At 41.4% G+C, this 21,089-nt stretch overlaps 1 protein-coding gene across 1 annotated transcript in view; it reads right to left on the bottom strand.

Moving 5' to 3' along the window:
* LOC111234694 (probable E3 ubiquitin-protein ligase HERC1) overlaps positions 1-16,575 on the bottom strand; it is a 45,157-nt gene extending 28,582 nt beyond the window's left edge. The window contains exons 1-36 of the mRNA XM_022762850.1: positions 15,604-16,575; positions 14,493-14,588; positions 14,204-14,386; positions 12,471-12,683; positions 12,108-12,206; positions 11,874-11,970; positions 11,620-11,763; positions 11,279-11,406; positions 10,764-10,908; positions 10,435-10,606; positions 10,190-10,324; positions 9,838-10,003; positions 9,469-9,594; positions 8,820-9,044; positions 8,455-8,607; positions 8,076-8,208; positions 7,396-7,580; positions 6,990-7,179; positions 6,471-6,644; positions 6,089-6,203; positions 5,808-5,925; positions 5,359-5,560; positions 4,891-5,191; positions 4,750-4,795; positions 4,615-4,660; positions 3,816-4,069; positions 3,341-3,538; positions 3,038-3,158; positions 2,651-2,891; positions 2,359-2,525; positions 2,048-2,200; positions 1,837-1,934; positions 1,608-1,712; positions 590-763; positions 247-486; positions 70-153 (exon numbers count right to left, since the gene is read on the bottom strand). Coding sequence (XP_022618571.1) covers positions 70-153; positions 247-486; positions 590-763; positions 1,608-1,712; positions 1,837-1,934; positions 2,048-2,200; positions 2,359-2,525; positions 2,651-2,891; positions 3,038-3,158; positions 3,341-3,538; positions 3,816-4,069; positions 4,615-4,660; positions 4,750-4,795; positions 4,891-5,191; positions 5,359-5,560; positions 5,808-5,925; positions 6,089-6,203; positions 6,471-6,644; positions 6,990-7,179; positions 7,396-7,580; positions 8,076-8,208; positions 8,455-8,607; positions 8,820-9,044; positions 9,469-9,594; positions 9,838-10,003; positions 10,190-10,324; positions 10,435-10,606; positions 10,764-10,908; positions 11,279-11,406; positions 11,620-11,763; positions 11,874-11,970; positions 12,108-12,206; positions 12,471-12,683; positions 14,204-14,386; positions 14,493-14,588; positions 15,604-16,575 — 6,399 coding nt within the window. The remainder of the gene's footprint in view (positions 1-69; positions 154-246; positions 487-589; positions 764-1,607; positions 1,713-1,836; positions 1,935-2,047; positions 2,201-2,358; positions 2,526-2,650; positions 2,892-3,037; positions 3,159-3,340; positions 3,539-3,815; positions 4,070-4,614; positions 4,661-4,749; positions 4,796-4,890; positions 5,192-5,358; positions 5,561-5,807; positions 5,926-6,088; positions 6,204-6,470; positions 6,645-6,989; positions 7,180-7,395; positions 7,581-8,075; positions 8,209-8,454; positions 8,608-8,819; positions 9,045-9,468; positions 9,595-9,837; positions 10,004-10,189; positions 10,325-10,434; positions 10,607-10,763; positions 10,909-11,278; positions 11,407-11,619; positions 11,764-11,873; positions 11,971-12,107; positions 12,207-12,470; positions 12,684-14,203; positions 14,387-14,492; positions 14,589-15,603) is intronic.
* Positions 16,576-21,089: the final 4,514 nt, after the last annotated feature.

Genomic DNA, 21,089 nt, shown 5'->3' on the forward strand with positions numbered 1-21,089 from the left:
CTTGGGGGCAAGAGCACAAGTGCGCACATGCAACACATGCCCTATGGAGTAGGTGCGTACAGTATGTACCTTCTCTCCAGGATTACTGCTGTAGAACAACACACAGGGGTACAGTTCAGAGGCAACCACACCTTCAAATGCCAACTTTGGCTCCTGGCAGAAAAACACACACAAAGATTTCAGAGAAAACACAGCAGTCAATTAGAGCAAAATTCCTGAATGCTAACTGTGAATATCTGGTCAGACCTTGTCATTCTTAGCAAATGATATGGTGTGAGCCTCCATGTCCAGGATACAGGTGATGGTGTCCCCCTGGGTAAAAGATGGAAGTGTGCGGACTAGCTCTCCTCCATGGTACAGGTTGCCACTATAAGCACGATACAGCCACATGTCAGTGGTGGTGTGGTGGTTGTGATCTCTGACTGGCCAGCGTGAAACACCAATACACGTGCCCTCATTGCCCCGGTTCTCTTTGGTAATGTAGAACTGGAGAGAGGAGAGAGGTTGAGTACATGTCAAGTTATTAAAGATTTGAGTGATAAAATCTGGTTAATGAACAAGAAAGAGAGATTAGACACCACCACCTTACCTTCCATATGAAACAGCCAGAGGTGATGGAAGTGGTTGCCAGGCCGTAACCTTTCCCTCCTGAACCATGGGAGAGGATGTTCCCGCTCTCTAAAGAACAGCAGATTATCTTGTGCGGGTCAAAGGAAAAATCTCCAATGGGAATACATTCATCGTAGTTGCCAGGATTCTGCAAAACATGTGGTGGATAACACATAAGCACCGTACACCAACATGTCCATCAACTGAATATGAAAGTTGGTTGCAATGAGAAATAGAGAATGGAAAGAAAAATACAAACAACATGACACTTTGCACATTAAATGACAAAGATATAAATTACAAACGTCCCTAAAATGTAAAAATCTTGAAAATGCTAAATCTAAGGAAAATGGAAAAAGTTACAGATGTAAGAAACACTTCTAACCAACAGGCTGACAGAGAGACTGTAAATAAATGATCACTTATTAGCAAATCACATTTTCAGATGCTAATTATCATTTTATACTCAAGGGTTATATTTCATATGCATGTAATTCATGTAGTATTCTTGGCAATTTGACAGTTATCAAATTTGTTTTTATTTTTTTCTGTCCTCTCTCACTTCATATCCTACCCCCACCATGGAGAACGGGCCCATCTGTTCTATCAAGTAGCCCTGCTGTTTTCAGTGTCATTACTGCCAGCAGTGCATTTCCCTTCTTCCTGAACACAGCCATTTTCTCTCAGATTACTGCTTCTCTTCATTCACTATTTTCCACCAGTAATAAACACTTGCCACTTTCCTTTATGATATTGCTATGAAGGCAATAAACTTGGTTATTTGTAAACATTTCAACACAATTGTGAACAGATCGAAATGTGATCCAGAGTACTGAGCACAAAGCTCAGACAAGCATGTAATTCCTACAAAGCATGTAGAATCCATGGATAGAAAGAAGGCATTATACTGGTCATACAGCAAAATAATATAGTAAAAAGCATAGTATTGTAGGAATCTCTTAAATCTTTAAAGTAATAGTATTATTAAAGTGATACTACTTTATTACCCCCGTGTCTTTCTCAGCTGGTTCCTCATGATTCCTCTCAGCTAGTGGTTCCTCCCACATACAAACAGACAAGAGCTGAAAGAGCTGTTTAACAATCTACAAGGAGACAAAGAAAAACAAACATGGGAAAACTTCATCATAATGTACAATTTCAAACTAACAAACAGGGTTGCCAGGTATGCATTAATATCTTCTTCAGTTACTGCATGTTGTATCATACCTGTTGAATTTGAACAGGCTCAGAACAAGCAGGTAACAGTCGTTCTAAAACGTGAAAGGCCAAGAGCTTTGTGCGAAGGTTCTGGAAGCGAGGAGATCCTGAAAGGAGAACGGTGGTGGTGAACAGGGAATCAAATGGAGCTAATGTGAACTCTCCTGCAATATAAATAATAGCAATGCTGTTTTAAAATGATTATTTTAAAGTGTCTTACCTGAAGGGCACTTGTGTGAAATAATGGCCATTAGTGGATCAATCCATTTGACAAAAGTAGAAAGTCTTTTCATTACTTTTAATGACAGCACACGCCTCAGAAACACCAAGAAATCTGCAAGTTGAGATTCAACCACTTTGCTGCTTTCCACTCCTGAAACAACAAAATAGCAAGAAGACTGTGCTCAAAAACACAATTAATGGCTTTATGTCTGTCCTTTGAAAGAAGAAACTGAATTGTGATCTTTTCATCACATTGTATTCACAGTAAAACTATTTCAGGGATGTTCAATATAGCTAAATTTGCCACACCAACTAGATTTGCGCTCTTGCTGTTGGAGTCCAGATCTGTTCTCTCAGCTGCTCCTCTCTCTGCTGTCTGCTGCTGGTGGAAAGTGTGCAGGACATTTTGGAGCTGCTCACACATCACGTCCATTAGGGCATGGGAGACATCAATAGGCAGTGAATCTTCACAGGAGCTGAGACAACAGACAACTTGTTATGCAACTGTCAGCACTAAAATGTACCTTAACTTTTCAGGGAATGAAATAGTAGAACAAGTCCTGCACACTTCTTAACAGCTGCTTACACTCCACACTCTCACCTTGCAGCGACAGTCAATATCTGAAGCAGGCGCGTACAAGCTAGTCTGACAGCCCCACTCAGTAGCATGGATCCAGATGTAGTGGCTGCAAACCAACTCTGGTTCATCAGAGCACAGCTGTTGTTGGTCAACATGGAAAGGATTTCCAGGATGCCACATTTGATGACCAGCACCAGGTCCACTGGTTGGTAGCAGAAATTCAGTGCAAACATTGTGGCGAGGAGAAGGTGCTGGCAGGAACCTGAGTACGATAGAGACAATATCTCAGCTATATGCAAATTAAAATGAAAACTGCAGAAGAAACAGCCAAGGACAAGTTGTACAGTGCTGTTCATATGAAACTCCAACATGCTAAATAGATGCAAAACGAAATAATCACAAACAAACCTGTATGTTCTCTTTCAAACAGAACCCTCTGTCTGAGGACACGCACCACCTGCTGGTAGAAGTTGTGGGCTGCAGACTGTAGCTCTCTCTGCGTATCCATACAAGCTGAATGTGTACCAGACTGGATTGAGATGAGAGGGATTGGCTAGTAATTTATACAACAGCAAATTCATGAAATATAATATCAGTGTTTCCCCTCTCTCCATCCGGCTGGATTAAATAGTCATTCTCTTTCTTTCTTTTCATCTCTACTAATCATAAACATCTGCACAAACAATCTGATAACATGATTACTAGATGTACCATGTAATGCTGCATCTCATAATTAGCTCCAGAGTGAGAGCCAATGATTTGGGTTCCCAAAGCAAAGCATCCAGAGAGGAACTGAAGCTGCACGGACTGCAATAACGCAGGAAACTGAGACGCGACCGTGAACCCGCTGCTCTTCTCCTCCATCTTGGACAGGAAGGATGACATCTGACACAAGGCCTCTAGACGCATCTGACCATGACAAAGGGAATAGTTTTTAGTTAGATAGGCCCTTCACATGTTATCACAGAACTCCATTACGTCTTCCAAATCATTTCCAGAGCTGCATTTTGCAAATCTTGTTGCAGGTTTTAAATCATTTCCACCTACCTTTGGGCCTATGTGGCTGATTACATCTCATTTAATTAACAATATGTAAAACAAATAGCTGGAGGTGCTACAGAGGTCTAAATCCTCAGCAGCATTCTTTAAGTTTTTCTTTTAATATAAAAAAGAAAAATCTAATTACCTCAGCCCTCTGTTGCTGCTGCAGTATAGCAAAGGTAATGGCCTTCGGATCCGCCTGACTACACGTCTGTCCACCCGGCAGTGATGGCGAGGAGGATGATAAGTGGATCAGGCTTCCACATACAAAGTGGAACACCTGGTTGAGAATTGGCAAAGTGTTGTTGCCATATTGGGACATGGTCGCGGTCGGGCTGATACACTGCCGCAGGCGATCCCAAGCGTCTTTCATGATGCCCAAGGAGCACAGAGGTAAGCCTGGAAGACACAGAGCAGAGGAACAAAGGCAAACATTGTCTCAGTCTTTTCTGATATAATATTTCAACACCTTTTGTGGTGTTAATCATTCAGTGTTCAATGTTTGTATGAATAAATACTTGTGATTTCTCACACTGACAAAAAAAAAAAAAAAAAAAAATTTCTCATGAGAGACTTATTCATACTGACAAAAAGAGTCCATCTCTTTTTGGTGTCACACATACACATTGTTCAGTAGTTCATCAATTTGGAAAATATTTGCTTCCGTTATATCGTGTTATATCTTGTTTAATCAATCCATACCAAAACCGAAGTGTAAAAATAACAATTTCTGGTTTTACAGAGGGTTCTGACTGTGCCAGGCTGCAGCTGTTCATCTTTATAATAAGCTAAGCTAACCGGCTGCTGGCTGAAGACTTATATTTAGATGGCAGATATGAGAGTGGTATCAATCTTCGCATATAAGCAAATCATTCAATAATGCAGGACTGTAGTTTATGACATTTCAAAAAAAATGCACAAATTGTACAAATATTTATACGTACCCATTTTATTTTTGGTGGATCCCAAGGTATTTTTGGACTGGTCAGACTGAATGAAACAAGGACAGTATGTTAGCACTGATAAGGAGGTATAAACCCACAATGAGCTGCACTGTGCTTGTGCTGTACAAGACTAACCTGTTTTCGGCTATCAGCAGCTGCCGTAAAGGATTCTGTTGATTTCCTGAAAGTGAATGGACATTTAATTCAGTTCACAGAAACCACAGCAGCTCTATAACAAAAAACAAAAACAAATGCACTGCCTGACTTAAACTCTACCTTGCCCCATTGTTCACAGCCTGAATATTCTCCCTTTCGCTGGGTTCCACCCAAGCAGGCCTGACCCCCAGCAGGAGGAAGAGACAGCGGGACGCCACCAGATGGCAGGCAGCAGGGAAAGACAAGCTTTCCTCAGACTCCCTGTGCTTCTCCCACTGCTGCTTAAGATCTGGCTCCCTGTCTGGGCTGACGGGGCTTTCCATGCTGCTGGGGAGGGTGGAAGTGCCAAATGACTCGTACACTGTCACGTTCTGCTGTACCTGCATGGCCTCCCGGGTGGCCATGAATGATTCTAGGACCTCTGCAGAGACAGGAAAGACACCTGAGAACCAGATGTGTTGTAATGATGACTTCTGTGCATGTAACTTGTAGTTCTATTTGCATCAGCCTACAAACTTTTAGATACAAAACAAAGCAAATTTTTAAAATCACAGGGGTAAGTTAGAAACAGAGATATGCGTTTCTAACCTGACATGCACATACGACTATTGCCAAATGCATCATCCTCTGCAACCTCCTCCTGGTTGTGGTTGGCTGTGGGAGGTGAGGTCACCTGCACCTCCCGGCTACAGTGACCTGCTGACTGTTGCTCGTGATCCTTTCCCGCTTGCTCCACCGAGGTCCCTGGCTGTTGTCTGTCTGTATCAGGGCTTTGGGGAGATTGAGCGGTCTGCAAATCAAGAAAGCAAAAACATAAGCTTTAATAAATATGTAAAATACATGTACTTTTCTCTGTTTTAATCAGATGATGTCTGAGTCCTTTTTAATATAGTGGAGAAATGAATGATGAAACAAAAGGTAAAGGTGCAATAATTGTTACAAGGCCAATCATAATTTTTCAGTACAAATATTAAGCTATATATTGTTTAGAAATCACTCAGTTTTGCTCTATAATTGTTTCATTTAAGTAATGGTACCTGTTTGGCAGCAGCCTGCACCTGTGACGTCCTTGTAGAGTTTTTATGTGCCAACAGAGTGCTTCTGATTTTATAAACGGTTTCATAGACATCTAACAGCTTCTCACAGGGATCATATCTGTGGAGAAATAGAGTGGATAATTAGCATTGTTTGACTGTAGATGTTATACAGCAACAATTAATTCACATTATTCCGTCCTTTAAAAATAACAAAATGGATAAACTTCAATAACTAAGTACTGAGAAGACATTTCAGTAAATATTACATTTGTATTACTAACCTGTCCTGCCAATAGGCCTCATTCTGCAGACCTGTGTGTTTCAGAAGAGCAGCCAGACTGCAGCGACAGACCGTCTGCAGCAAACAGTCGCCTGAAGAGCCTCCGCTCTCCCATTCTGCTCTCACAGCAAAACAATACAGCTCAATTACAACAAAGTGACAAACAGGAAAAATACACAGCCTAAAGATCTGAATTTTTTTAATTAATCTAAGTATATTGTAAAGCAAATGACCACAGCAAGTGTGATAATGTTTGACAGTTCTGTCAAGCAAGATTTTAAAAATCAGCAGTTGGTCCATTATCACCTGGATATTTACATTATAAACATTCAAAAACAGGCACACACTCGTTCACCTAAACAAAAATGTGCAAGTGAAAATACCTTTGCTGTGAGCATACTCCTCCATCTTCTGCCACAGTCCACTTGCAGGTCCTCTGGAGGATCCCAGTGCCAGTTCCAGTAAAGTCCTGGTTTCCTCATTCAGATTGAGCTCTGCAAGCCTGGCATCACTGCTGCCCAGAAGCACGACCTCAGTCAGCCATGCCATGCTGGAGTCTAAAGGACAAAGCGTCACATGGGACACAGGATAAGCTATAACTTTAAGTTGCAGATGCCCTTCAGGGTCTCCTGGTCTAAGATGTATACCGTATAAGGTGAGCTAGGTAATGTTGCTGTTTATAATCCCATTCACTCTATCCCCATGTTTCTTATCTAGCTCTACTGTCAACTACCTAATAAAACAAATATCCCTCCTCACTCATTAATAGTCTCCATAACAAACCAAACAGAATGTGGACACATTGGTGCAACATCAATCTTAGGATGACAACTGCTTTCAGTTGGCTTGCCAAGACATTAGCACACGTGAATGCATGGAGAGCAAGCAGTTTGTTTTCTTACCCAGCTCCTCAAAGTCCATCTCAAGGCCGTTCCTGAGGAGGACATTTGATAGCCAGAACTCTGCTGTTTTCTCCTGGAGCGAGGGCGGCGGACCTTGCAGCATACCACCAAGGCAGCGGCCGACTGCCAACGCTACAGACCGTTCCAGGTCCAACACCCAAACCCACTTGCACTCCTCCTCCTGTGGCTGCTGTCCAAGGCATGTGTTTTCTTCACTCTTATCTGTAGAGAAGACCCCTTGTCATTGTGAAACTACTCTATATTTTTTCCAAGAAGAATCTAAAGTATAAAAATGTGCCATCCCCTTAAAAAAAAAAAAAAAAAAAAAAAAAAAACTATATACATGTCAAATCTGTGGGTCAAGCATGTAGGTCAAAATGCACTAACCTGAACAGGTTTTTTGAGCCTCTATCCCCAGTTCTTGTTCTTCCAGGAGGCCTGTCTCTGGCAGCAACCTATTGAAATCATTGAGGTGCTCCAACAAGGCCAGTAAATGGCTCAGGAGAGGTTGAACTGTTCCCAGGGGGAGCAGTAGCAAGGAGTACATTACCTGGCACAGCAGGCTGCCAGCCACTGAGTTGTACAACACCACTGGGACAAGGGGTGAGACGAGAGAGGGGGATTAGACTTGCTGATAAAATTGAGGACTACAGCCAGAAAACGGATATAGAAGCAAAGTAGAGGATTAAATTATAGATTTTAAAATCCATTTATTGAATGTGTTTATGTGCTTCTCATCAGATCAACTTAACATCTCAGTGTTAACTGATCCAACTCTACACTCTAAATTCTGTAGACCTAACAGTGCCATTATATACATAAGTTAAGAAAAATAATTATACCTGATGTTGTTTTTGGCACACAACACTAAAGTATATACAGAGATATCTGTTTGAACCTGCCCTTCCACTGGTCATTAAATAATAAAAAGGAAAATAAAATCATTTCCGTGATGTTTTGTGAGTGTGATTAAAAGAACCATCAAGATCTTTGCAAACAACTCACATAACAACAATAAATAATATGTGGGACAGCAGAGTATCTAGGCTATAATAATGCACACTTGTTTCAAGCCTTTATTCTTACTGTTCAGCTTCTTGATGATTTGTTTATCCTGGGAACTCTCCTTCAGCAGCTTGGTGGATCTCCTGAGTGTCTCAGCAGCACAGGGGAGCAGCAGGTAAAGATGTTCACGAAGCAGCGTTACACTGCTGTCATCCTGCAAAACAGAGGAATCATTATAAACACAAATGCAGCTTATAACACCACAGAGCTCAGGGTAAAATATTCAGTTTAAATATACAAGACCTGTCAGCATAAGACTATTATTATTATTATTATTATTACTATTATACTGAAAAAATGGATGGGCCATTTCCTGTTAGTTATTTCTGTAATAATAATGCACTGTACATTTTATTTGTTGTATATTGTTTTATTTTGTATAGTTGTTACTTTAGTGTACCTCAGGGCTGGAATGGATGAAGCAATGGGCGAGCAAGTGTTTGTGAAGTCCAGACAGCAGCTGGTGGAAGTGACAGGGAGGATCAGTCTGTCCCTGGCTATCACTTGAAAGCTGTTTGTCACTGTTTTTCTCCAGTTCCCCAAATGCTCGCTCCTGTATGAACACACACAGGAAGAAAATGAACATGGAGGAGCAGGAACATCGCTCTAATTGAATGCTAACAATGTGCAACAAAATGTCCAGAAGTTAAAGAAACAGTACAAGTGAAACAATGCACTACAAATGCCCAAAAACCATTCTGTAAATCTCTCCCCCATCCAAAATACAAAGTTACACACGAACACATGAGGTCCTCGGTTCCATACCGTGTAAAAGCCTATGCTGAGGAGCAGGGTTCTGAGGAGCACCTCTGCTAAATGCAGTGGGTCATAGGCTTCAACGGAGCTTGATGAAGAGGGCGGCCGGGCTGACATAGCAGGTGTCATAGGCGGTCCCAGGGCTGTCACCTCCCCAAAATTGCTGTAACCCAGTAGAGAAGCTACATGGCTCTGGTCCTGAAGGCTACTGAGGACCATGTCTAACTGAAGACGCTTTGAAAGATGGAGATGAAAGAGGAAGAGAGAACTGTCTAGTATTTGATCATGTAACTGTGAGGTTACCAAAAACATTTCTGCAGTGAAGAAATAATGTTCTGACATCAACACATTTTCACAACATTCAAGCAATCTTCACATATTGCCTAGCAACACTCCGAGTTGGCGCTGTGACTTTGACAAACACACTGTTTGCTAGCTCCATCCAATTCCTGGCCAACTCTCTGGATCAGAGTCATAGTTAAAATGAGGGAAGCCAAGCAGCCACGGCAGAATACATGTTCTTGAATTGTGTCCTTGCATTTACACAAACATCTTCTATATGGACCAGATTCTTGACAAAATGCATATAAACCACAGTTGGTCATAATAAACATCACTGCAAATAATGACACATTATTCTTTTTTTTTTTGCCCATACCTGGCCTTTGGAGAGGACATTCAAGCTCTGAGGGCCCTGAGGAAGGAGGGAGAGGAGTAGTTCTGTTCTTTCCCTCAGTGGAGGCAGCAGCAAAGATGCACCAATGGACAGCGTGCTCAAAACTGCCTGAGGATGGAGAGGAATATCAGCACAATATGAAAATACACATGGTGATCAAGGGAAAGGAAGTATTTACAACAAACAATAAATAAAACTAAATTAGCGCAAATAACTAACTAACAACCTAGATCACACTTTGATTTAGACACTACATAGTTATATAGTTATTATCCTGGCACCAATCCTTCCAAATCCCACTGTCATATGTGACCATAAAATTATTAAGAAATGGACAGCATTTTAGTTTACCTGTTGTATGGAGTCCGGCATGTTGGTGTCTATGAGCCTGAAGAGTAGATTTCTGAGGGGTCTGCTCTGAGCCCCCAAAACCATGGCACCAGTGCCCCCAGCATGGGCCAAAGACAAGTGGATGGATAGCAGCTTCATGCACAGCAAAAGAAACTGATGGTGGTCCCTGAGGCAAAGACAGTGTAACATTAGGAGTGTGGGTTCAGTGGAAAGTGAGTCAATGTGTCCTCCTCAGTGGTGGTGAACTTTTTTTGTCTGTATGATTCTACACTGAATATTTTCAAACACAAATAATAAAATACAACTTTGAGGTAACTGAGTACGTTAGCGTAATTGTAAGGTGATTTCGTACCTTTTAGTTAAGAAAGGAGCAGGGGGTGTGTCATTCCCGATGCCATCACAGTAACTTTCTAGGAAGTTGCGCAGGTAGGTGAATGTACTCTCCTCCAAGTCGACACAAAAGGGCCTGTGCCATGCTACCAGTTGCCTGGAAAAAGACCAAGTCAATTAAAAATAACTGATGCTACACAGATGAGATTTTGTTTTTTTGGATGTTTACATTGTAAAAGAATAGAATATATAAAGTTGAGGCTTTACCGGTCAGTTGGAACTGCAGTCCAAGCCAGGCTGTGAGAGGTGCCAGCAGTGATTTGCTGGATCGAAACCCCCTCTAAACCGAGCACTTTCTTAGGTTTGGTAATGGGTGTTGAAGTGTGGCCTTGCCCACACTGGCCCATAGTGTTGTTCCCCCAGGCATACACTTCATTTTCTGATGAAAGAAGGGCAGATCACAATTTTAACATCCCATTTACAAAGATAAAAATGATCATTCTTACCCTGAGTTTAAAAAAATATTCTAAAAGCAAGGTTTTTTTGAATAATTATCTAATCATCTCAGTAACTATGAACTGCTGAAGGTATCTTACCATGGGACAGAGCCAGACAGTGGCTGTCTCCACAAGAGATATCAATGATCTTGGTGATACCCAGGTCCTCTACAAACCTGGGCCTCAGAGAGGTTGTCTCAGAGGAGCCACACCCTAAGCACGAGCCACAGCCCCATGCAAACACCTAAAGAAATAACATTGCATGAACAAAAATTAAAATTATTGACATTTAGTCCTTGTATTTGGGATGTAATCAAATGCAAATACATTATTTGGTCTGAGCATATCAAGTGCTGATAAAGACAGAGAGTGACAGATAACAATGGCTACAGTGATGTTAGAATGTTCCTTCAAAATAAAAGCTTGCCAACAAAGAGAGCTGAGCCTTGTTCAAATTTGTCTTTTATTTGATTATTTTCTGTCACAAGATCAGTGGTGTGTAAGGTAAGGTAATGTGTCAAAGAGCTATAGTTACAAACTTTGTTATTAAATTGAAACCACTGGTCAGTTCTGACCTTGAAAAATCATCCCTGACCCAAAATGCCACATCTCACCTGTCCAGCAGAGGTAAGGGCCAGAGATGATTGGCTGCCAGCACACACTTTCCTGATGATGAATCCATGCAGGGCCTCTATGACCTTGGGGCGATACACACGATTGGTGTCTCCATGACCTAGTTTACCTGCAAGGATGAGTCATATCTGAGTACCAGTATCACACCCTACTAGCTCAAGATATTTCTGTTATGATAGACCACACATGATACTGCGATGGTTCTGTCTAGGTACAAAAAGCATCTGATTTTCTGCTCAAGCTAATTTTTATAATTTGTGCACAAAAGAAAGTCTTTCACTAAGTGTGTGATTTCCAGCTGCCATGTCATCTGTCAACATACCGTTGTCCCCTCCTCCAAAGGACCACACAGTGTGTCCGTCCTGTGCCACAGCAATGGTGTGGGAGCTGCCACAGGCCACCTGACCCACACCACTTATGTCCTTTACCAGTGTGGGCACGTTCCGACTCTGGCTGTCACTGTGACCTGGTCAGGGGGGAGAAACATAGCATGTTGCTAACATACCAGAGGATTGATTTCACTTTGAAAAAGTTGAGCCAAATAAGCACAAGCAACTATAGAAATAAGGTGCGTACCCAGTCTGCCAAAGTCCCCTTCTCCCCACGTATATAGCTCTCCATCATTAGTCACAGCAGCACTGTGTCTGTAGCCAGCAGACACGCAAACAACAACCTGGCAGAGACAAGGTTATATATATATATATATAAAAAAAAAAAGAAAGAAAGTGAAATCACTTCATGCCTTTTGAAAAACGTGAATAAATGTACAAGGCCACTCCCTGTAAACGGATGTGTTTTCTATATGCTTACTTTGCCTAATAGCGGTCCTTGTATGATTTTGGGGTATTTCTGTGTAGCACTGTTGCCATGGCCCAGCTTCCCATACTCTCCATCACCCCAGCTGAACACCTGCAAGAAATATTTTTAAAATCTTACTATTATTACTAGAAAACCGTCAGTTACGATCTCACAAATACGTATAGAGGAAGTGGAAATGTAGTTATTACTCACATGTGCTCTATTTATTTAATAAATTCAGAAAAAAAACATTACTCATTTGTATTATGTAACAGAGTAGAAAATTCACTGTTGAAACTACAGTCTACAAACCTTTGAAATATGTATGAGCAATCAGAGGTCATTTCAGTTGCAGCAGTCATTTTTACTTCTTACCTCTCCCTCTACAGTGATGGCCAAAGTGTGACCGTCAGAGCCCTTGGAGGATGACACTTTCTTCATGTTCCTATGTGGCTCCAGCACAAGTTTTTTGGGCATGGATTGGTTGTTCGAGTCCCCCAGGCCCAGGCGGCCATAGCTGCCTTTTCCACATGCTTTCACTGACCCATCTGCAGATACTGAGAATGTACAGTACTGACCCGCCTCAATCTAAAAGAAGAACCAAGTGGATAAAAGTAAGAACCTTAAAAGGATGAGATGCAATGCAGCAGAATAATATTATTTTAAAGTTTTTGGCACACTTTCAATTTTTCTCACCCACAAATGCACACAGAAGTCTATACTATAAACTGCAGTGATTTTGGTGTATGTGGCACATGTGATTTATAATACAAGTAGCACAAAATTCCTAAAATGATTATGGCTATTTGATGCTGGCTGAATGGAAACAAACAGACAAATGGTGTGATGATGTACAGTACTGTGCAAAAGTTTTAAGCAGGTGTGAAAAAATGCTGTAAACTAAGAAGTGTTAATAGTTTATTTTCATCAATTAACAAAATGCTGGACATCTTCCAATTTCAAAGGGAAATAAGCTTGATGTGTTTTTCATCTGCTGCACGTTTCCTTGGCCGACCACTGTGTCTATGATCCTCAACATTGCCCGTTTCTTTGTGTTTCTACAAAAGAGCTTGAACAGCACATCTTGAAACCCCAGTCTGCTTTGAAATCTTTGTCTGGGAGAGACCTTGCTGATGCAGTATAACTACCTTGTGTCTTGTTGCTGTGCTCAGTCTTGCCATGGTGTATGACCTTTGACATGAAACTGTCTTCCACAACCTCACCTTGGTAGCAGAGTTTGGCTGTTCCTCACCCAGTTTTAAGCCTTCTACACAGCTGTTTCTGTTTCAGTTAATGACTGTGTTTCAACCTACATGTGAAATTGATGATCGTTAGCACCTGTGTAGTATAATTGGTTGATTTTACACCTGACTATAATCCTACAAAATCCCTGACTTTGTGCAAGTGTACCTATAAGAATTGATGCTGGTTTGAAGGCAAAGGGTAGTAACACCAAATATTGATTTGATTTAGATTTTTCTTTTGTTCGCTCACTTTGCATTTTGTAAATTGATATATATTTTTGAAAGCATTCTTAGTTTACAGCATTTTTTAACACCTGCCTAAACTTTTGCACAATACTGTATGTTTTTGCTGAAAGAACAAAACGGACTGGAGATGGATGTGTACAACTTTGTATGATATAAAAAATACCAAAAAAAGTAGTTGAAAAATATATATGATGATAAAGGTAAATAGTCTGTCTATTGCCCTGTTTAGACCTGGCATTAACATGCTGCTACTGCTGATACTGCTCTAAGTGCAGGTGTAAACACACCCAAGACACATTGAGGACACATTTGAGAGCCGATCACTAAGACCCCATTCTGAGGTGTTGTGGGCCACATAGAGGGACCACCTACTCAACTGAGAGAGATTTTCTTTAAATTGATATGAGAAAAGGAGAAGAAATATCTACCAAATATAAAAAAATGTTTTATATTTGTAGTGTATATAAGTAGTATATAGTGTTCTTTTAATATATTGAAAATCCTAAACTGTAATGACTTAATATGAATAATGATAATGAATAAAGCATAAAAATAAGTAAACCCGTGAAATGGGAATAATGTGGTTAGTGTTAGTCCGGTGCTTATGTGTAGTCATACCATTTGAGCATCACTGAAGCCCTGTGTCAGTTTTGGCAGCAGGATTTTCTCCAGAGTTCCCTCTGCCAGCTGATGGCTGCTGTTGCTGCCCCACACATACACCATGACTGTGTCACTCTCTGTACCAGGAGAAGCTGCATCAGTGCTGCAGGAGCACAGGCAGTAGGATGCTAGGTTACAAATCTGCCAAAGGGAAGGAAGGTGAAGTTCTTTGAATCAGTTACTGGGAAAGGATAACAGGTGTTAATAGTGTCTACATGTTACAGTATGTGACTAAATTCACTGTTACCTCCTCAAAGAGGCAGAGAGCTGCCTGGGAGAGCCGACAAAGTCCATCTGCATCCTTCTTCAGCACCTGAGTATTGACAGAGTCTCCACGGAAACCCTGGAAAAAAAACATGTTTAACCTTCAACATAGTATTCTTAATATAACTCAATATTTTATATATTAAGTTGGCTTGGATTTATGGTAAATCAGTTTTCTTACATTCCTAGGGTGCTATAGGTGCTCATTATTCTAAACCCTATATCAGAACAAGAAGGGCCGCTTCCCAAAAACAGAGACATGTCACTGCATGATCAGATAGGGGGTGAAGTCAAGAATGAGAAAGCGGCAAAGACACAGCTGTCAGCGGAGACACAAGTTACTGGAGAGAGAGCAGCAGGTTGCTTACCTCTTTTTTCCTCTCACCAGAAACCGAAACTAAATTGTGTTGAAAGGTCTGTGATCCCTCAGATCTTTATTGTAGCTTATATGTGGGATGTACTGTACATGCAAACTCTTAAATCTACAATCTGAAAATCTGTTATCATGTACAGTATCATGAGGTTGTTGGCAGTACCCAGCCCTGGCTGTCATTTGCACAGAATATTGCAAAGCTGATTAGCCTGTTAAGGATGACTCAATACGCATATCTCGAGAGGACAAGAAGACTGACTCAATCCTAATCCTATCTGCAGACTAATACATCACTATGAGCTTTAAATGAGACTGTTCAAATAAAAAGGACAGTCTACAGCAGGGATGGATGTGGCAGTAAAGAGTCATTTTCCTTCTTAACAGGCAAAGGGCCTCATTTATTGGTATGTTCAAAGTTAGATACATCAAAATGTATGAACTAACCACTGCTAACCAATGCATTTATACATTACAGCATATGATCCAATGTTATGGTCTGGAAATGTTAAACTTCTATAAACTAATAAATCCAAATTCCTCTATCCTGATGTCAAGACAAAGGGATATAAAATCAGTCCTTTTAAAGGTAGCTTGATAAATGCTGCCAACCATCCATGACATAGACACCAGGTGTTGTTCATAATAATGGTTATGGCTGAGCAGAGTTGATGGTACATATAGTAAAAGGAAGATAACATATATAGAATAACATGTGACATACCGAATATTGCCTCATTTGGAAAAGGGTTTGATGGATGACTTCAAAGCCCACACCAGCTGACTGCTGCGAGCTCAGTGTGGAGGAGGAAGACAGTGTAGAGGTGCAGGAGGACATGGAAGCAGCCAAAGCGACCTCCACCCACTCCAGCAGAAACTTCAGAGACCCTCTCTGCATGGCCAGGCCAAGCAGCAGCTCCAGTGCTAGCCTTCGACCAGTGGGGTCTGCCCCACCGGTCCCACTGCTCACTGATGTCTTCTTAAGGAATTCAGCCACCTGTGCCAGGCAGTCCAGCCCCACCGACGGGATCTTGTTCTCATTGGCCAGAGAGAGTGGCGGTAGCGAAGCTAGCACCGAGGACGCCGTGGCAAGCACGTCATTGCAAAGCACCGACTCAGGATGGACAGAGGCGGCATATCTCCAGTTCTGCTGCAGTAATGAGAAGAGCAGACTCAAACCTGTCCTCACACCCATCTCTATCAGAACATCTGTACCCGACTTGACTTTGGATGCTCCCACTGGCAGGCAAGGCTCTGAGGCCAGCTCAAGTTGCCCACATTCAGCCCCGCTGTCTGTGGACTGGGAGGGCAGCTGCACGCGGAATTTGTCATGGTATTTGCTGTGAAGTGCGTAGTAAATCCTCTGCAGAACTACCAGCCTCTGGTGGAGGCCCAAGGTGTAGGAGGTTTGCGTCAGCATGCGGTGAGCCAGCCATCGCTGGCTGTGAAGCAGGGATGACAGGTACTCTTCCTTCTCCTCTGAGGCACTCGACTCACACTCGAAGTCTGGCAGGCGTGGGCCAACGAGTTCTTGAACAGGCTGGGCCAGAGTCACCACTTCCTTGTTGTGAAGAAGCTTACTGTAGAGCACAGAAGCTCCATGCCTCCTGGCTGTCTGTACGCTGTCTTCTGCTGCCCAGGAGCTATTGAAGTGCTCCTGCCACTTGAGCAACACATGGGTCTGACAAGGCACCATGTCTGAGCATTATCTATACTCTGATGGACACCTGAAAAAAGGTGGGAAATATGATCAGAAGAGCTAATGAGGCCTGTGTATTGGCAAGTTTATATAATTCACAACTATCACTCCCTCACACTTGATTAATATAATGAAAAGGCACTTTTATTTTCATCATCAATTTACAGGCAACATTTGCTGCTGAAAGCCAATGTTCTAATGCGTTCTCCTGCCAAGTAAATTCACGGTAAAGGTATCAGCTTTCTCCTTAGTGTTGGCCCTATTCCAGCATACAGCACATCCAGGCTATTGCCACAGGCCCAGTGGGTATCACTGAAATAGTTCAGCTCACCCTATGATTACGTCTAACACAACCACACTAATGAGGGCACTTTTGTCTCACAAGCCTTTATGCTGCACAATATCAAGACATTTCTGTCCATCTTCATTTAAGAGTATTAGTTTCATAATATGGCCGGTCAAAGCCAAAACCTGCTTTGAGAAATTAGGCACATGGGTGATTATAACTTGATCCCTCCTGACAATTCATTCATATTCTCTGTCTCAGTCAGAATCCTCTCAAAGTTGATCACCTGATGCTCTGACATACAATCCTGTAGAAGGATGACTTGGACTTCACCTAACCCCCAGTCTGCCTGACTGCATAGTTTGTCAGCTTTCCAAACAAATAAAAAGCAAGCCTGTTGTTGCTGTCGAGAGGAAATTCTAGATCTCCAAAGGAACAGCACTGTCGGAACTAAGAAAAACAGATTTTAATTTTCCCAGCTTGCATTTTAATCAATAATATGTAGGTTTGTTATCAGGTCTGAACCGACCGAAATCATTAAATGCACGTTAAAATGTGTCAGTCCCCATGACAGTCACTATATGGAGGTCAACATTCATAGCTTAGTGGGTAATTTCATGGGAATATTGCTTGTGTGACATTCTCATGACATAAGATAAAGCACATTCATCCTAACAACTCTGAACTATATTAAAAAAGGCAAGGCTAGTGCGAGAAAGAATCATTTCTAATGTATTTCAGACTTGATGGAAATCTGTGCCTTCAATACAAATGCATTTCTCTTATGACTTTTCATTCACAACACTGAAGTTTGAGGGTAAACTAACCACTGAAATCTGCTGTTGAAGTGAAGAATAGAAATCTCCATACTGTTAAGTCATGGCTGACACTATTAGTAAAACTTAAACAAAAACATGAACCAGCATGAGTGAGAGAATGCTAGTTGCAGCCTGCTAAACATGTGAGCATGCCACTTTGACTGTAGTCAACAGTCATAGCGCCTCATCTCTCTTGCCTTGCCTGAGGCCTGTGGGGCTATATGGTTTCCACTCTGGCCAAAAATAACAGCAAGCATTGATATAGTAATGGGCTCTTCGGTCAGACAACCACCAGCATGCAACCACTAGCAATGTTAGGCGCAACTATCACTGATTACAAACTATCTCAAGTTGTCGGACACAAACATTAAGGACACCTCTTGAGTTTGGCTCTCTTTTCTTCAGCCCAGCTAGCTTCAGAATTTATGTAGCCTACAATATGCAGTTCACAAATGTCAATCCATTCAAAACATGCACAAACCACTAACATCTTATATTACTTGTTATCAATTACTCGCTCTAAATTGAGCCAAATATCCCAACAACTTTACAATAAGATATAAAAAATAAAATCATAAAGGCTCACAGGTGGGCTCATGTGCAGGCCTAGATGCTGATGATAAAAACAATAGCCTTCATACATCAAAAAACAACATCAATGACTGGTAGCGCGGTGTACGATCAGTGGAAAAGTAAAAGTCTGTGATATTAGGGGGATTGACTGTGAAACTGGGTCACATCTCATACAAAGCGATAACATGTGCTCTTTTCTTAGTGGAATCAGATGCAGTAACACAATGCTTCTATTGGACCATGATGCTGAGAGAGAGAGATGAAAAGTGCCCATCACAATTTCCCAGCATCCAAGGTGACATTTAAAAATTGCTTATTTTGTCCAACTAACCATTCAAACCCCAAAGATATTCAATTTTCACTTTCAATGATATATAACAAGACCTAGGGTCAGGATGAACTAATGACAGTGTGTCTGCAGGATTTTCTGCAGGCCTCAAACCACAAGGGAATGAGCTCTGTATCAAATCCATCCTCCTTTACATTGAGAGAAGCCAGTCAAGATGGTTCTGGCACCTGCATGGCCCTCCATTTTGGTGACTTTCTGGGCCTGTGTGGGCAAACACAACCTTGGAAGACCCAGAACAGGAGTAAACAGTTTTACATTTCTCCTCTGACCACATAATAGGACTTGAAAGTCACCTAGACTCAGCGGGAGGAAGCTGCTGGGCCGAGGGTCGTTTGGGCTGCTGTTGCCAGGACAACCCCAACAATACGCATTTGGACAAAGGATGTATAGATGACTGATAATCATAACCCTTGCTAATGTAAGCAGAGGATAGGTGATATCAGAAGACACATACTGTGGGGAATTAATGTCTGACAGCAACTTAATTATCTTCAGCTGCAGGAGGGAAAAGACATACCGTTATATTCCATAAAAGCTACACTGTCATGTTGACACAAGTTAGGCATTGAGTTGGGCACTCATGCTACTGATGTTAGCCGACAAGATAATTTAATTAATTTAAAATTAACGACATTTTCCATCCTTGCTGTCTGGCTCCTTACTTTGAAGCGTCTGTCAACATTTTGCATCGTTAACGTTTATCGCTTTTCATTTCTGGCGATAGTTAGCTCATTGTTGCAGTGAAGCTATATTTGCCACAGCGACACAAACAACGAAATATGTGAATTTGAAACGCCGTCTCCGTCGTGTTGTTCACAAACACCGGTAACATTATTCTGCATCTGCGGTGACAGCTGAGCTAACGCTGGCTGCAGTGCAGTTGCTAGTCTGCTCCATGGCTGTCAAAAGCCGACCAAGCCCCTCCGCTTGTCCGCTGACAGCTCTCGGTAAAACGCTCCCGTGGCTAGTTAACGTCGCACTAATATGTTAACCTGGGTGTTATACTATTAAAATAGACAACAGACATGTAAGTTACCTTGACAGTAAGCCTCCGCCGATAAATGGTTTGCGTTACCTGTCCCGTCCCAGTGAGGTCTCCCTTGGACGCAAATATCATATCAACCTTCTCCTCTTTCCTCTTCTTCTTCGTCTGCTTGAATATTAGCCACTCCGTTGGATAACTACATTACCGCCACCCTGTGTCACGGAGTGAGGACGCATCATCATCATCCTCATCATCATCCTCATCATCATCATCTTGTTATTATTCGTCTACCTTTTATTTTTCTTCTGTTTTCCATTCTGACTGGACGCCTGCCTGACACAGTGCAGTGTGTGTGTTACATGTTTGAAGCCTGGTTTCATGAAGCGCGAATGTGCATGAATCCAGGACCAGACCAAGTATTTCTGGGGCCCAAACCTAACACCCCACCCCATCACCACCACCACCAACTTTAAAATCTACCCTCAAATCTATATCAATTTAAGTACAGAATTAGCCTAAAGAAAAAAAAAATCAACCACACAAACACTCTGTTCAGCCCACCTTCTTTTTATGCGTGTAAATTAGTATCTATTATTACAGCAGCAGCCTATAATAAACAGGATACGATAAAATCAGGCTACTTAAGGGTCTATCCACTGCTTTAACACATGAAGGTCAGCCTGTGAAAACAGATGCATAATGTCCTCAGTGGCTAGGGAAGGAGCTTGGTCATGCCTGAGAAAATAACCTTGATGATGTTGCATCATGGGAAATGTAGGATCCATTGTTTTTGGACCTTCGCCCACAATAGGGACTAAGGACCAGCTTGATTTTGACCAATCTTTTTCTCAATCTTGTGAGTCCTGAAAGTTTATGGAGCTGCATTACTAAATAGCCGAGGTACCCCATTTAAAGTGGGCTACTTCACATAATTCAGTTGTGTGTGTTATATGTTTATTTGTGTCTTTCATGCCATAATAACATTCCTATACCAATCAATTAATTTACTTGTTTTAAAAGTTACAAAATTAAAAAATAAAGGAGGAAAATTAAAATCAGGCTCTTAGAAACTTAAAAACACTCAATTTAAATAGGTCTATCTTTTAAACTGCTGTTGCATCTTAAATTTGATGGCATGTTTTATTTCAGTTTACCAGTTCCTTCTTCTTTGTTACAGAAGTCAATGCTAATAACATAATGAAAGACTAGTTTAGGGCTCAATAAACACATAAAACGCTATTTTAAAAATAATAATCTCGTTATGTTGAATACAGACTTTTTACGTTTCATTTCATTTTCACCTTTAATCTTTTAAACTGCACAGTCTTGCTTGAAGAATTGTAGGCTATATAATTATTTTTTACGAAGATAATTTAATTATGCTAAAATTGATCTATTGCATATATAGGCGATGTCAATAAGCTTTCCTATCATAGGATGTTGTGACTGAAAACTGAATTCTTCAAAGCTTAGCCAGTCACGACAGTCCTGAGTTTGGGG

Source organism: Seriola dumerili, unplaced genomic scaffold (assembly GCF_002260705.1).
Source record: "Seriola dumerili isolate Sdu_G_001 unplaced genomic scaffold, Sdu_1.0 BDQW01000450.1, whole genome shotgun sequence".
Taxonomy (NCBI): domain Eukaryota; kingdom Metazoa; phylum Chordata; class Actinopteri; order Carangiformes; family Carangidae; genus Seriola; species Seriola dumerili.